The 15,876-nt window shown below is 38.5% G+C and overlaps 1 protein-coding gene and 1 long non-coding RNA gene across 2 annotated transcripts in view; both read left to right on the plus strand.

Moving 5' to 3' along the window:
- LOC122233276 overlaps window positions 1-8,825 on the plus strand; it is a 32,552-nt gene extending 23,727 nt beyond the window's left edge. The window contains exon 4 of the long non-coding RNA XR_006210823.1: window positions 8,574-8,825. This is a non-coding gene — a long non-coding RNA (uncharacterized LOC122233276). The remainder of the gene's footprint in view (window positions 1-8,573) is intronic.
- Window positions 8,826-12,108: 3,283 nt separating this feature from the next.
- Window positions 12,109-13,401, plus strand: LOC102959827 (60S ribosomal protein L26-like). The gene is made up of 2 exons (XM_042963490.1): window positions 12,109-12,161; window positions 12,904-13,401. Exons 1-2 carry the CDS (start codon window positions 12,109-12,111, stop codon window positions 13,352-13,354), a joined length of 504 nt encoding a protein of 167 aa, XP_042819424.1. The 3' UTR covers window positions 13,355-13,401.
- Window positions 13,402-15,876: the final 2,475 nt, after the last annotated feature.

Below are 15,876 nucleotides of genomic sequence, written 5' to 3' on the forward strand. Positions count from 1 at the left end.
GGCCCAAGTTCAAATCCAAATATCTTGACACTTAATTCTGTGATCCAATGAGTTCAAGTGCTTTTGCAGTTAAAACAACTCCTGAAATGCCAAGACATGAGTCATCACAGGGAAAATCTCCTGTATCTCTCATTCATCCCGTTAGCCATTCATTTGAAATTCCATGGTGATATCCTAAGATGCTCTCTCAACAGCAAACAGAGGGCAAATGATGACAAGAAACTGCCTTAGCAGGAAATGCCCTCCAAGTCACTGCAAACCTGAAAGCCATCACCATGATGGCCATTTTGCCTAAATTCATTTGAGAAAAAGGCACAGTGTGTGAAACACTTCATCAAATGCCTGTGACCATTTATGCCAAAGAATTGGGAAAAATAATCAAACTCTATCCTCTGACCTGTAACCCAAGAGACATATGAAGAAGGTTGTACCAGACAGTCTCTAGGATGATACCCAATAATCTCCACTTCTGATATTCACACGCTGGGGTAATCTCAAGCCCTAGAGTGTGGACTGAGTTTATTGACTTGCTCCTAACACAAAGACTACAGCAGAAGTGATAGGATGTCAATACTGATACAAGGTTATAAAAAGACTGTGTCTTCCATCTTGGCCACTCCCTCCCTGGGGGAGCCATCTGCTATGTTGTAAGGTAGACTGGTGGAGAGGATCACATGAATAAGCGTAGAAGCAGATATACTAAGGTCTGATAATAATCATGTTAGTGAATTCGGAAGCAGGTTTTCAGCCCCAGTCAAGTCTTGAGGTGACTGCAGCTCCAGCTGACAGCTTGACTGCAACTTTATGAGAAACCCTGGGCTAACGTACCAGCTAAGCTGCTCCCAAATTCCTGACCAACAGAGATTGTGCGATAATAAATGCTTGCTGTCTTAATCTGCTAAATGTTGTGGTAAATTGTTAAACAACAATAAATAATGAATACAAGATGCAGACATGGTTGGGATAAACTACCCCTGAACAGAAGGCTTGATGAAATGTTCTCTCAAAGAGCAAATATCTTTATTTTCATCACAGACAGTCCAGAAAAACACTAACTAATTTTCCATGAGACTCCTCCAAGGCTCTATGAAAATCAGACAATTATATGTGTAGATGATATCAGTGTTATTCTCTGGGCTGTGAAAAGTGGGAAAGTTTAGTGTATTGCTATCCTCAGTGCCTGGCCCATGTTGGCTTTCTATAAATAATTATGAATGAATGAATGAATGAAAGATCTATCCTAATGGCATAACTGTGGGTCTTCACTAGTATCATGGAGATAATATTTTTAAAATATCTTCATTTATTTCCATAATTTTTTATTAACCCAGGAGTTATTTCTTTCCCATGCATGTCATCTGCCTTAAAGATAAGCCAAGAATCATGCTGTACTAGGGAAGGAGAAGATCAGCACCAACTCAAACAAATGTCTTTTTTTTAATCAGAAAAAGTTTTGTAAAGTAACATTTTATTTTTTTATTAAGTATAATTAATTATAAAGTGTTATATTATGTGGGGAAAGAGGTTCAAGAATTCCTTATACTTACATAAATGGGTTAGAAAAAAGCTTAGGGTGGAAAGCTGCCCCCCCCCCCCCACCTTGGGGTAAAAGTGCCCAAGGCTAGCTAGCGAGATATTGTAATGGAACCATGAGTAACTTGTTATATCACCTGCAGGAAATTACTTTCCATCAGACACCAATATACTATTGTACTTTGATCACAATCTCCACTTGCCTCCCAGACCCTTTGCTTCTTACACACAAAAGTTAACGATTGCTATCTGATTGTTTTCTTCACATTCACCATATGTGTAAGATCTTGAGAGCACAGTAAATACAGAGACAAAAATCTCTGTTCAGGGTTCTTGTCTCCTCCTGGACATTAGCCCCTCTCATATTCAATCCTATGTCTGCTCTTTTCCCAGACAAGAGAGAACTCCAGACTCACAGTCTGCAACAATATTAGTTTCAGGTATATAATATAATGATTCAAACATTCTATACCATTCTCACTGCTCATCAAGGTAAGTGTTCTCTTTCATTTTTAGTGTTCATTTTTTTTTTTTGAGAGAGAGAGAGAGAGCGAGAGAGCGAGCGAGCACAAGTGGGGGATGGGCAGAGAAAAAGAGACACAGAATCTGAAGTGGGCTCCAGGTTCTGAGCTGTCACGTAGAGGCTGACACGGCTCAAACCCACAACTTGAACTCACAAATGTGAGATCATGACTGAGCCAAAGTCAGATGTTTAATAGACTGAGCCACCCACGTGCCCCTAGATAAGTGTACTCTTAACTCCCTTTGTCTATTTCACCCACTTGCCCAACTCACCTCCCCTCTGGCAACCACCAGTTTGTTCTCTGTATTTAAGGGTCTGGTTTTTATTTTATTTTATTTTAATTCAAGTTAGTTAACATACAATGTAGTATTGTTTCAGGAGTAGGACCTAGTGATTCATCACATACACATAACACCCCCCAGTGCTCATCCCAACAAGTGCCCTCCTTAATGCCCATCACCCATTTAGCCCATCCCCCCCCACCTCCCCTCCAGAAACTCTCAGTTTGTTCCCTGTATTTAAAAGACTCTTATGGTTTGTCTCCCTCTCTGTTTTTATCTTATTTTTCCTTACCTTCCCCTATGTTCATCTGCTGTGTTTCTTAAATTCCACATATGAATGAAATTATATGGTATTTGTCTTTCTTATTTGACTTATTTGACTTATTTCACTTAGCGTTACACCCTCTAGTTTCATCCACGTTGTTGCAAGTGGCAAGATTTCATTCTTTTTTATGGCTAAGTAATCTTCCATTATATATAATTTCTTCTTTATCAATTCATCTGTGGATGGACACTTGGTTGCTTTCATATCTTGGCTATTGTAAATAATGCTGTCATAAACATAGGGGTGCATGTATCTTTTCAAATTAGGGCTTTTGTTTTCTTTGGGTAAAAAGCCAGTAGTGGAATTACTCAATCATATGGTAGTTCTATTTTTAATTTTTCGAGGAATTTCCATACCGTTTTCCATAGTGGCTGCACCGGTTTGCATTCCCACCAACAGTGTACAAGGATTCCTTTTTCTCCACATCCTTGCCAACACTTGTTATTCCTTGTGTTTGTGATTTTAGCCATTCTGTCAGGTGTGAGGTGATATCTCATTGTGGTTTTCATTTGCATTTCCCTGATGATTAGTGGTGTTGAGCATCTTTTCATGTGTTTGTTGGCCATCTGTATGTCTTCTTTGGGAAAATACCTACTCAAGTCTTCAGTCCAATTTTTTTTTTAATTTTTTATCTGGTGGGGGAGAGAGAGACAGAGACAGAGACAGAGACAGAGAGGGAATCTCACACAGGTTTTGATGCTCAACATGGAACCCAGTGCAGAGCCTGACACAGAACTTAAACCTATGACCCTGGGATAATGACCTGAGAGTAACTCAAGTGTTCAACTGACTGAGCCATCCAGGCGTCCCCCCTGTCCATTTTTTAGTTGGATTTTTTTGTTTGGTGTTGAGTTGTAGAAGTTCTTTATATATTTTGGATAGTAACCTCTTATAGGATATATACTTTGCAAGTATCTTCTCCCATTCAGTACATTGTCTTCTGTTTTGTTGATGGTTTCCTTCACTGTGAAAAAGCTTTTTATTTGGTATAGTTCCAATAGTTTAATTTTGCTTTTGTTTCCTTTGCCTGAGAAGACATATCTAGAAGATATTGCTATGGCTGATGTCAAAGAAATTACTGCTAATGTTTTCTTCTAGGAGTTTTATGGTTTTAGGTCTCACATTTAGGTCTTTAATACATTTTGAGGGGTTTTTTGTTTATAGCATAAAAGGGTGATCCACTTTCTTTTTTTTTTTAAGGGTGACCCACTTTCATTCTTTTGCACGTAGCTGTCCAGATTTCCCAGCACCATTTGTTGAGGAGACTGTCTTTTCCCCATTGTATACTCTTGCCTCTTTTGTCATAGATTAATTGAACATATAAGTGTAGGTTTATTTCTGGGCTCTCTATTCTGTTCCATTTATCTATATATCTGTTTTTGTGCAGCATCATACTGCTTTGATTACTACAGCTTTGTACTATATCTTCAAATGTCTTTTTTTCTAATTCCATAGCAAGACAGTCTTGAAAACCAGACATTGCAGAGAGAAATATTTTTTATAAATTCTAAAATATCCTTTTTTACATATAAGAAGCAATGTTTCCATGTCTGAAAATAAAGCTTTCCTCTAAGCTATTGGCAGAGTGGATGCAGAGGTGACCCAAGGGAAGTTCCTGTAAGACAGGAATAGAAAATAAAAAGTATTTTACCAAAAGAAGAAAAGAAAGGCAAGAGGTGAAGTGCTCGGGGCCCTGGCTTTCCCTTCTGACCTTTGTTTCTGAGTGGCAACTTAAAGGCTATGCAAAAGAAAACTCCAGAAAGTTTGGGAAAAGGAAAACCAGAGAGATTTGTGCCCCACTCCCAATTTGGGATTTGGAAGGAGATTGCCTCTCAGGGTACACTGTGTGGACATGGGGTATGACAGGAGCATAGAGGAAGACAAAAGAGAAGTTATATAAAAAAAGTTATACTTGTTGCACTGCTTGCTATTCATTTTGTTAAATTTTAACTCCAGTTCACAAGTAGGTCAGCTTAGGTTTGCCTGGTTCCGGGGGTGCCCCTGAGGCCCAGGCTTAGGTCTTTCCAGTAGCCTGTGGGAACAAATGTGGAACAGTTGTAGCTCTGATTGACTCCCACTTCCTTCTGTCCAGGAGTGACAAGATCCTGCCCAGAATCGACTGTCCACACAGCATTAGTCAGCAAGTTCTGTCTTTGCTGTTGGTGCCCTTAGAGTAAGCATACTCCTTTCTCTTTTGCAGCAGTGTGGTTATAACCACAGGCAGATAGACCTGGGTGCCCACAGTGGCCCTGCCAGTTGTTAGTTGTCTGACCTAGGGCAACTTTTGCTGGGCCTTGATTTTCATTATCAATAACAATAACATATTTATAAGAAATAGGTATAATATTTCAGGGCTTACAGCATGGAAAGCACTTTACAAAGCATATAATATGCCTTATCTCATTTAATTCACACATTCACCATAGGTGTAGTAAAAACTGTTTTTATCTTCATTTTATAGAAGAGAAAACCTTCCCAAAGTTGCACAACTAATAAGTAGCAGTAGGAATTGAATCTGGGTCTGGCTGACTGCAAAACCTGTGAAGTTAATGGCCATATAGGAGGACTCCTTGGTTGGGCTGATGCTTTGAGCACCTCGGAACATAACGACCCCTTATATGTAATGTGCCTGCTAATCTGTGTCAATAGTTGGTCCTGAATAGTATCAGCATTGATCCCTGTGTGGTCAAGGTAACTCTTTTCTGTGTATATACAACTTTTAAACAAGTCCCACATTTATTCTGACAAAAATATTTGAATCTGTAACTATGACTTCTCAGTTTCCATTAAGCTCCCTTCTGGGGCTGGGGTCATGCCACTGCACGCTCCCCCTAGGTTTGGAGACCGATGCCTCCTGGTGACCGCCTGCGGCAGCGTTCCTTAAAGCCAGTGACAGCCTGGGCAGGTTCCCAGCTGCTGAAATTAGCCTGCAGGATCCTTGAAGGCAAAGGTATATTTTAGGACAGAAGTACCAAACAACATCACAGAATGGCAAGTGATCAGAACACAGCCCCTTCCACGTTTTCCCTAACGTCCAAATAGTTCATGCTCCTGTTTGACCCTGTTGTATAGGTGGCTTGTATACAATGAAAGAATCCATTTATTTGTTAAATCAACAAATATTCATGTACATACAATTCTGGAACTGAATTATAATAACTTTCTTTTAATACATTATAATTATAATAAACAAATTATCTTCTTCATAGGACTGCACCACATTTTAGTTAGCAAACTTATTTATTGCAAGTGATTTCATTATCTGCTAAATTCTTCCATGGGAATCATTTAGAGTTCCTGGTAATAATAATGACTGATGATAATGCTTCTTAATGAATTACCATGAGTAAAAAGTATGACTCAATAGCCCCAGTATGGAAAGAACTTTCTGATCTAGATCAGGAATATTCAAGACAGAAAAAAACTCAGATGTTTTATTCCACACTACCCCCTGCCCCATGGGCATAATTTACAAATCACGAAGTAGGCTCAGAGACTCTATGTCATTTTCAAGGTCATTCAGTGAGTTCAAGACACAACTATGGGTCCTAATTTCTAGGGCAGTGAAGTCACGTCACCTCACCACACCACACTTCCCCATTCACGTTCTGCCATACAACTATGGCAGTAACTGTGAACAGGTAACTCACTACTCTCCACTTTGGGGATGGAACTGAGAGGTTATTACACAGGTCACATTCACAGGAAGAATGCAAAATATTTATCGAATAGAAAGTAGAGATGGGCTAGGAATCCAAATCCAGGAGGAATTTATTGAACCTTCAACATGCCAGACCACCAGCATCTCATCTCATTTGTACAACAATTCGTGCAAATGACATAACTACTCCATTTCACAGCTGAGAAAATGGGGTTTAGAGAGGGCATGAAGTGCCCTTAATTCACACAGTAAGTAATGGAGTGAGGATTTATTATTGGACGTTGTGATTCCAGTCCAGGTTCTTTCTACTTCCTCTTGGCAACACTTTATTGAAGTTTCTATTAGCACCCTCAAGGGGAAGAAATAAGGATCTCCTTGGCTATATACATGTCCAAATACTGCATCATGTGCTGTTTCCAATGTCCATTTAGGGTAAAGGCACAGCATTGAGCTCATGGCTTTTATGTTGAGGAATTATTCTTCCCTCTGATTGATGAACTGAAATTATTCGGAAAGATCTTAGGTAAAGTGTGACTGCTGGCACGAAGGACAATGGTAATGGAATAATAATAAATTACAACCTCAGGCATCTTCCCTCCTGTTCCAGCTTGGACAGCTTATTACCATACAGATAAACCTTCCCACTAGCTCAGGAAAAATGTAATCAGCTTCTGCATTTTGCCTATATTGATAGTTGGTCATGTGCCAAATGGGTTTGGTGTGCAATTTAGTACGCAACAGTAAAACTTCTAAATCTACCACCTTTGGCTTGTATTTTATTTCCCCCACATGCTCAAAAGCTCCACCATTTCATTTCTATGCCAGCTGGGAATATGTAACTCTTTACTAATTTCCCCTGTCTCTTAGAGATCAGGTCCTCTTCCTCCTCCTCCTCCTCCTCTACCCCCTTCTTCCCCCTCCCCCCTCCTCCTCCTTCTTCACCTCCTCCTTCTCCTTTTTTTTTTTTTTTTGTTGCATCACCTTGCTATGTATGCTAGAAACCTTTAAATATTTAAAGTTGTAATTTAGCAAACTACAGACAAGCCAGAAATAAAAGTCTGGATTAAAAATATTTTTTTCTAGGGGTGCCTGGGTGGCTCAGTTGGGTAAGCCTCCGACTTCAGCTCAGGTCATGATCTCACAGTTTGTGAGTTCGAGCCCTGCATCAGGCTCTGTGCTGATAGCTCAGAGCCTGGAGCCTGCTTCAGATTCTGTGTCTCCTTCTCTTTCTGCCCCTCCCCTGCTCATGCTCTGTCTCTCTCTGTCTCAAAAATAAATAAAAACATTAAAAAAATTTTTTCTATACAAAAGGGTTAGAGATGCACTAATCCAAAGAAGGAAAAGACTGAATCTCCAGCACAGGTTGTTTTGAGAAGTTGCTGGATATACTGCCTTTGTAAGGTGACACCCTGTTAACCATTGGTGTAGAGACAAAGGGCATATAGTACCTATTGCTGGATTTTTCCTTCTTCAAAGTTTCTCCTCCTGCCAGAGCCCTTTCCTTTTGCTTTCTCTTCCTAACTTCCCATTCCCTGCACACCTGCATGGCAGTACAGCTACAGCCTCACCCCCATCCATTGGTACAGCTCTTATCATGACCACCAACAACTTTCTAGTTGCTAAATCTATTGAGTCCTTTCATACTTGTCCTTTATGCCAAACTGTTTATTGCTCCTTCCTTTTCAAAACTCTCCTCTTTAGGTCAATAATAATAATTATTGTCATTATTATTATAAGTTTGCATTAATAGAGTGCTTACAATATATAAAGTGGTATGTTAAACACTTTACATGTGTTCTGTCCTTGAATACTCATAACCCCATGGGATAAATATTATTATTATACCTAGGTTACAGATGAAGAAATTGAGGCCCAAAAGGTTAGCTAACTTGTCCAAAGTGACACAGCTAGTAAGCAGCACTTTTCTGAACCCAGGTTTCCCTAATGCCAGAGCCCATGTTTGTAAGCCTTATCCTACATTGCCTCATAAATTTTTCAGGACAATGACTATATAGAAACAATAAAGCCACTAAAGTTAGATCTAGATCACAATTCGTTTTTCCAAATTTGAGCTAGAGCAATGTTGGAAAATAAAGATTTTTTTTAAAGGTGAGAGTAAAATAGATCATAAAAGTACCACCAAATAAATTTAGTCTTTTAGAAACAAATTAAGGTAAAATGAAAAAGCATTTGATCATCTCCAAGATTTTTCCCCATATCTTGCTTAACATGTGAGTATTTGGTTTTCAGCCTATGGAAGACAGACTCTGGAAGGCCCCCATGACCGCTACTTCCTGGTGTTCACACGCTTGAATAATCCTCTCTCAGTAAGTGTGAGCAGGACCTGTGACCAGCTTCTAAGCAACAGAATATGGCAAAGATGATGGGATGTCACTTCTGTGTACACTAGGTTACATTTTTAAAGACCACCTTGCTAGCACACTCATTCTAGAGACTCTGCCTGCTGCCCTGGTGAAATAAATGGCCACGTTGGGAAGTCAACGTGAGAAGGGAGTAAAGGTAGCTGCTAAGAACCATGTACACCCTCCAGGCAATAGCCAACAAGACGCTGGAGCCCTTCGTCCTACAACCACAAGGGAATGGATTCTGCCAAAAATCCAGTTGAGCTTGGAAGCAGATACTTTCCTAAATGAGCCTCCAGATGAGAAGGCAGCCCAAATGACACCTTCCTAGGGAGACCCTGAGCAGAGGACCCAGGTAAGTCAAGCTCTGATGCACAGGAGCCATGACATAATAAGTGTGTATAGTTTTAAGCTGCTAAATTTGTGGTCATTTTATACGAATACACAGCCTCACTCATGGCCTTTCCCAAATTTCAACAAAAATTCTTATGAAATCACACAAAAAGGACTGTAAAAAAATCATAACAAGACTGGATACTGTGTCTGAGAGTCAGTCTATTCTCAGAATCTTGAAGGGACTGTGCCACGAAAAGAACCTGTGTCAATTATTCTATGTACTAAACAAAGGGCAATTGGTATCTATTCCTGCATAATAAATTGCCCCAAAATTTTAGTAGTTTAAAACACCTGTTAGTATTTATTCTCAAAAAGTTAAAGGTAGCATTACCAAATGATCCAGCAATTCTACTCCTAGGCATATACCTGAGAGAATTGAAAATATGTGTTCACACAAAAACTTGCATACCAATGTCCATAGCCGCGTTATTCTTAGTAGCCACGAGGTGGGAACAACTCAAGTGATTAAATGGATCATCTGATGATGAATGCATAAACAAAATACAGTATGTCCATACAATGGAATATTATTCAGCCATAAAAAGGAATGAAGTGCTGATACATGCTACAATATGATAAAGCTTGAAAATATTATGCTAGATAAAAGAAGCCAGACACAAAATGTCACATATTATGTGATCTATTTGATATGAAATATCCAGAAAAGGCAAATTCAGGAAAACAGAAAATAAATCACTGGTTGTCAGAGGATGGGAAGAGAGAAGAATTAGGAAGTACAGGATTTATTTTGAGGGTGATGGAAGTATTCTGGAATTAAGCAGTGGTAATGGCTGTGCAACATCATGAATATACTAAAACCACTGAACTGTATACTTTAAAATGGTGCAAATGGAAAATTATATGAAATATGAATTTTATCTCAATTTAAAATTTTACATAAAAAATAAATAAGATAAACATTTATTATTTCTCAATTTCTGTGGATCAAGAATTTGGGAGTGAATTTCCTGGGAGAGTCTAATCTGGGGTCTTTCATAAATAGTTAAGATGTCAGCGGAAGCTACAGTCATCTTAAGAAGTCTAGACTAAACTGGACTAGAGCTGGAGAAATTGCTTCAAAAATAATTCATTCACATGGCTATCAAATTGGTGCAAGTTGCTGGTGGGAGGCCTTGGTTCCTCTCAATGTAGGTTTCTTCACAGGGCTGAATGAGTGTATTTACAACGAGGCAGCTGGCTTTCCCCAAAACAAGTGATCACAAAGATAGCAAGGCAGAAGATGACATATCTTTTATTTCCTAGCCTTAGAACCCATGAAAGTATTTTCACAGAAAGCAAGAGATTTTGTTTAGCTTCTAACCACTTTTCTTTCCCTATTAAGAAAGTTAAGGAGTTTACCAACTAGAATACTGAGAATACAAATCTTCCAGGAATGATAGATAGATAGATAGATAGATAGATAGATAATTGATAGATAGATAGATAGATAATTGATAGATAGATAGATAGATAGATATCAGAATGTTGTTCTATCCTATTTATTCTACTTTTTCTACATTATCAGCAGCTATAACTCCCACTAACCATGTCAGCATGAAGTGGGGAATAAAGGGAGGGGATTAGGACAGCAAAATGAGATAATGCCATCAGGTAAAGAACAGTAGGTGGAGCTGGAGAAAGATAAACCCTGGGGAAAAGGTATACAGGAAATTATAGATTTTCACAATACCATCTGTTTCGTTACTAGAGAGCCTGGCAGTGGGAGTAGCAGGCTATAGTATCTCAGTCCAGCCAAGCCAGACTAAATGAACGAGTGCTAGATTTTGCTATCTGAAAATAGAACACAACCAGATTCAAAAGGACAAAGAATGAGGTCAAAGACTATCCATTTACTGTATTTGTTGGTAGAAATATCTCTTACTCAATTGTAAGTTAGTAGGGGAAAAAGCATAAAGCTTATTTTTAAAATGCTGTAGAACAAGGAAGAAGGAATTGTATACTCAGTATAAGAAGAAACCTCAGAACATAATCTAATTAGATCCAGAAAAAGAAAACTCTAGAAATCTGTTTGCCATTTTTAGCAGGGTATAAAAAAATAAGACTGTTTATCATTAAAAAAATTATCATAAAAAACTCTCATAGAAAAAATATAGGAACAATCTAAGATGGAAGATAACAGGATGATATGAAAATGGAGATGAATGAGATGAGAAAAGTTACGAACTTCAGTATATAATCATATTTAAGTCTATATTTGGAGATAACATTTACACTATGAAAAGCATGAGGGGAAAGGAATGAAGAAAATACAATTTTTTTTTAAAAAAGATATTTATGGAAGACAAAGAAAGAGACTTGGACAGAAGAATTATTCACGTTCCTTCCAAAGAAGAAAACTTGAGACAGAAGCAGTAATCAAAGACATATTTTAGGAATATTTTTCTGAGTTGAAAAACACTGGAGTATGAAAGTTAGGAAGGAAAGGGTTGACTCCTTCTCTACCCAGGGTAATAAATGACCTCAATCAGACGTCACTGTAAACATGTCAAGGGTACTTTTTCTTGAGTATTCTCTATCTACAGAATATTTTCATCAGGATATGCATAGTCTATCTAGTTGCTTATTTTGAATAGAGCTGGAATGTCCAGATTTAAGAAGCATAGCTGGAGAATAAGGGGGTAGTCACATGGGCATTTTCCTATCCACGTGTAGTTGATGGAATAATAAATCAAATGGTCCTTCAAAGCCAGAATGGCTCCCTTTGTGAATAAGATTTCCATATACATTGTTCAAAATTAATTGGTTCTACACACATTGTTCAAATTCCATTTAGCTAATCCAAAACCAAAACTCAAGCCCAATGTGTAAAAATAAAAAGGACATTTTGGCAAACTTTTTCAAGCTTCTGATGATTTCAGGCTCCTTCAGGAAAGGAGTGCTTCATTTATACCTAGTGTTTGCCTCTATCCTTTGAATTATTAGGAGAATTTGAGGAGGAGTACGATCTATGATTGCCGTGTGTCTGCTTTGACTTCTGTGTTAGTACAAAGATTGGAAGGGTGAACATGCTCCAGGCAAGACTAATAACAGCAATAACTATCACTTACCATGGAGCTAGGTACTGTGCTATGCATTTTACATCCATTCTTTCATTGAATCTTAAAAACAAACCTAAGCAGTAAAGTACTATTGTTATTCCACTTTATGTTAAGGAAACTGAGGCTTAGAGAGTAATTTGAGGTCATTTAAGTGTGTATTTATTTATGAGAGAGAGGGGGTGGGGAGCAGAGGTAGGGCAGAGAGAGAGAGAGAGGGAAACAGAGGGTCTGAAGTGGGTCCTGTGCTGTCAGCACAAAGCCTGACTCCGGGCTTGAACTCATGAACCATGAGATCATGACCTGAACCAAAGTCAGACGCTTAACTGACTGAGCCACCCAGGTGTGCCTCTGAGGCCATTGAAGGTCTCAATTCAAGGGGTGCCTGAATGGTTCAATCGGTTAAGCGGCCAACGTTGACTCAGGTCATGATCTCATGGTTTGTGAGTTCAAGCCCCACATGAGGCTCTCGGAACGGAGCCCACTTCAGATCCTCTCTCTCTGCTCCTCCCCTGCTTGCTCTCTCTCTCAAAAGTAAATAAAAACATTTAAAAAACATTTTTTTAAAAAAGTTCTCAATTCAAGTAGTAGAGTTGAGGTTCAATCTATGCTACTCGATTGCCAGGCTTGAATCCTCAACTACTGTGCCTCCTGCCTCCTTTTGGGAGAAAAAAAAAAAAAAGGAGGAGGAGGAGGAGGAGAAGGAGGAGGAGAAGGAGAAGGAGAAGGAGAAGAACTCTTCCCTTTTTGCGGCCATCGCTGGAGCTGCCGCGGCCAATATGAAGGCCAGTCCGTTTTGGCCTCTGACCGGAGCACGAGCCGTAAAAGGCATTTCAGTGCACCTTCCCACATTCGCAGGAAGATTATGTCTTCCCCTCTTTTCAAGGAGCTGCAACAGAAGTACAACGTTCGATCCATGCCCATCCGGAAGGACGATGAAGTACAGGTTGTGCGAGGACACTACAAAGGTCAGCAAATTGGCAAAGTAGTCCAGGTTTACAGGAGGAAATACGTCATCTGCATGGAAGAAGTACAGGGAGAGAAGGCAAATGGCACAACTGTCCACGTGGGCATCCGCCCCAGCAAGGTGGTCATCACTAGACTAAAACTGGACAAAGACTGCAAAAAGATCCTTGAGCGCAAAGCTAAATCTCGCCAAATAGGAAAGGAAAAGGGCAAATATAAGGAAGAAACAATTAAAAAGGTGCAGGAATAAAGTAATCTTACATACGACATTAAATAAAAACTGTTAAAATGATGAGGAAAAAAAGAAAAGATGCACGTGTAGACATACGCTGAAAAAAAAAAAAGGTGTAGAATTGTATAGATTAAAAACCAAAACCTTACAGGCACACCTACAAACAAGTTGAGCACAAAGGAACCAGCTGGCCTCAGGCTTTTCTTTGGCAGCACAAGTGCCAGAACGCACTGGAGTAGCATCTTCAGAACTTTAGGAGAGAAATGCTCCAATCCAGGTTTTAAATATTCACTCAAATAGATGTGAAGGCAATCAAAAGGCAATCTCATGTTTGTGAGAAACTAAAAGTCTCTCTACTCACTTATCCTCTTAAAAATCAAGCAAGCAAGCAAGCAAAGAACAACTTTGAAGATTAAGAGACAAATCAAAATTAACGGGAAAAATAGGAAGATGTAAAAGAATTGGCAACAAGTATCGAAAACATTTTGAAATAAATCTAAAGAATTATAAACTCCGTTACTAATGGAATATAGTTGTCAAACTAATCCTGACAGAAAGAAAGGTTATATAGTGTAAAAACATTTTAATTAAACTCCAGATGATATAACGAAAGACTAGAAATGGAGTTGTGAAAAGGAACTGTTATTTCTTCATTCATATATAGAAGAAAATGCAAAGATACCATTTCATTTCTTATTTTGATAATTAGAAAAAATATAGTTAATAATATTTTTAAAAAAGCTAAAGAACTACTAGTGATCTTCAAAAGTAGAAGATAATAAAAGGAAATAAAACTGTATAAGATATAGGAAGATATTATCTTTATACGGATAACAAAATTATAAAACATATAAGAAGACCACAAGTACATGTTAATTTCTCCATGGCTCAGTTTCCCCATCTATAAATAGGACTAATAATACCTACGTGATTTGTTGTTGTGAAAATCAAAATGGTTAATGTACACAAAGTGTTTAGAATAATGTCTGGCACATTGGAAGTGGTATATAATATTAGCTGTATTATAGTATTACAGTGCATTTTTAAAATGTCTATAATAATACAATGTTATTTTTAAAGTCCTTTATAATAAGCAGACATTACTTTTCAAATTGAAAGAAAAAAATGTTACTTAAAAAAAAGTTAGACAACAGTTTTAGGGCAAATTTTTCTTTCCATCTTCCCTTTTACTATACAAAAATAATCAACTTTAAAAATTATTATACTATGTATATATGTAAATGTAGTGGCATAAAATTTGAGTTTGAATTTTAAGATCCTTGACATTGTAATTGCAAACCCTCTATTTACTTCTCCAAAACTCTACATTGCCCTTGGTTAGATTCCATTTTTTCTTCTCCAAATTGTACCCCAGGGATTTTAGGCACCAAATGTGATCTCATAAACTGCTAGAATTATAAAATATGCATTAGCAATTCCAACACTTTGGCATTATGTTAGGTTCCTTCACCCTGCCCCAAATTTGCTATGTCCTAACATCAACATTACCTCGAAGAGGGTCTGAAAAGTATAGCCCAGGTAATTATAAATGCTTGAAGAATCAGTTCTATAGCAATATTCATGACAGTAGACACTAGTGTATTTTCCATACCTTTCTTTTTCAGGTTAGATCCATAGAAATAAAGTGGAGGAATGTTCAGAAAATAGGAGCACAAACGTGTGTGCACCTACACTCCCACCTACCCGATATAAAACCTTTGAATTGAGACAGTGAATACTTGCAGTTGTGAACCCAGTCAGCTCTTTCGACTCCTGGTTGTGTTGCATACTTGGAGTTTTAGTTTGCAAAGGAGGTAAAAGGAGAATAATGACACAGATGTGGGACAAGTTACACAACACTGCCTATCACAGAAAACGGTCCCCTTGCAAAGAGGAGCAAGTGCCTATTTTTCTTTTTCTTTTTCCTTTTTTAAACATTTATTTATTTATTTTTGAGAGAGAGGGAGAGAGAATGGGGGCGGGGGGGAGAGGCAGAGAGAAAGGGAGACAGAATCCCAAGCAGACTCCGTGCTGTCAGTGCAGAGCCTGATGGCAGGGCTGGAGTTCACAAAGCATGAGATCATGACCTGAGCGGAGATCAAGAGGGATGCTTAACTGACTGGGCCACCCAGGCGCCCCACACCTGTTTTTCTGGTTAATGTCACGTCAGATTTAGGAGGACAGAGAAAAGGGGCGATCAAAGCCTTTTCCTAACTTCATCACTGGGGACACATTCATCAGTGTTTCTGTTCATAGAAATTCTCTTTACTAGAAATTCACACTAGACCACAGCATATGGGTTTCTCTTTGTTTTCTGGTGTTTCTTTTTTGTGCCTTTTCTTGGGCATTTTATTGGGAAGCTTTGGGAGGGCACTAACACAGAATCATGGAAACTCATTACTTCATTTTATTATTATTTTTTAATGTTTATTTATTTTTGAGAGAGAGAGAGACAGAGCATGAGAAGGGTAGGGGCAGAGAGAGGGAGCTACAGAACTGGAAGCAGGCTCCAGGCTCTGTGCTGTCAGTACAGAGCCTGA

This window comes from Panthera tigris, chromosome D4 (genome assembly GCF_018350195.1).
Source record: "Panthera tigris isolate Pti1 chromosome D4, P.tigris_Pti1_mat1.1, whole genome shotgun sequence".
Lineage (NCBI taxonomy): Eukaryota > Metazoa > Chordata > Mammalia > Carnivora > Felidae > Panthera > Panthera tigris.

Coding starts and splice junctions, on each gene's coding strand:
- LOC102959827 (XM_042963490.1), top strand. CDS start 12,109: ATGCTCCAGGCAAGACTAATAACAGCAATAACTATCACTTACCATGGA. Junction 12,162..12,903: donor ATCACTTACCATGGAGCTAG/GTACTGTGCTAT, acceptor CCATCGCTGGAG/CTGCCGCGGCCAATATGAAG.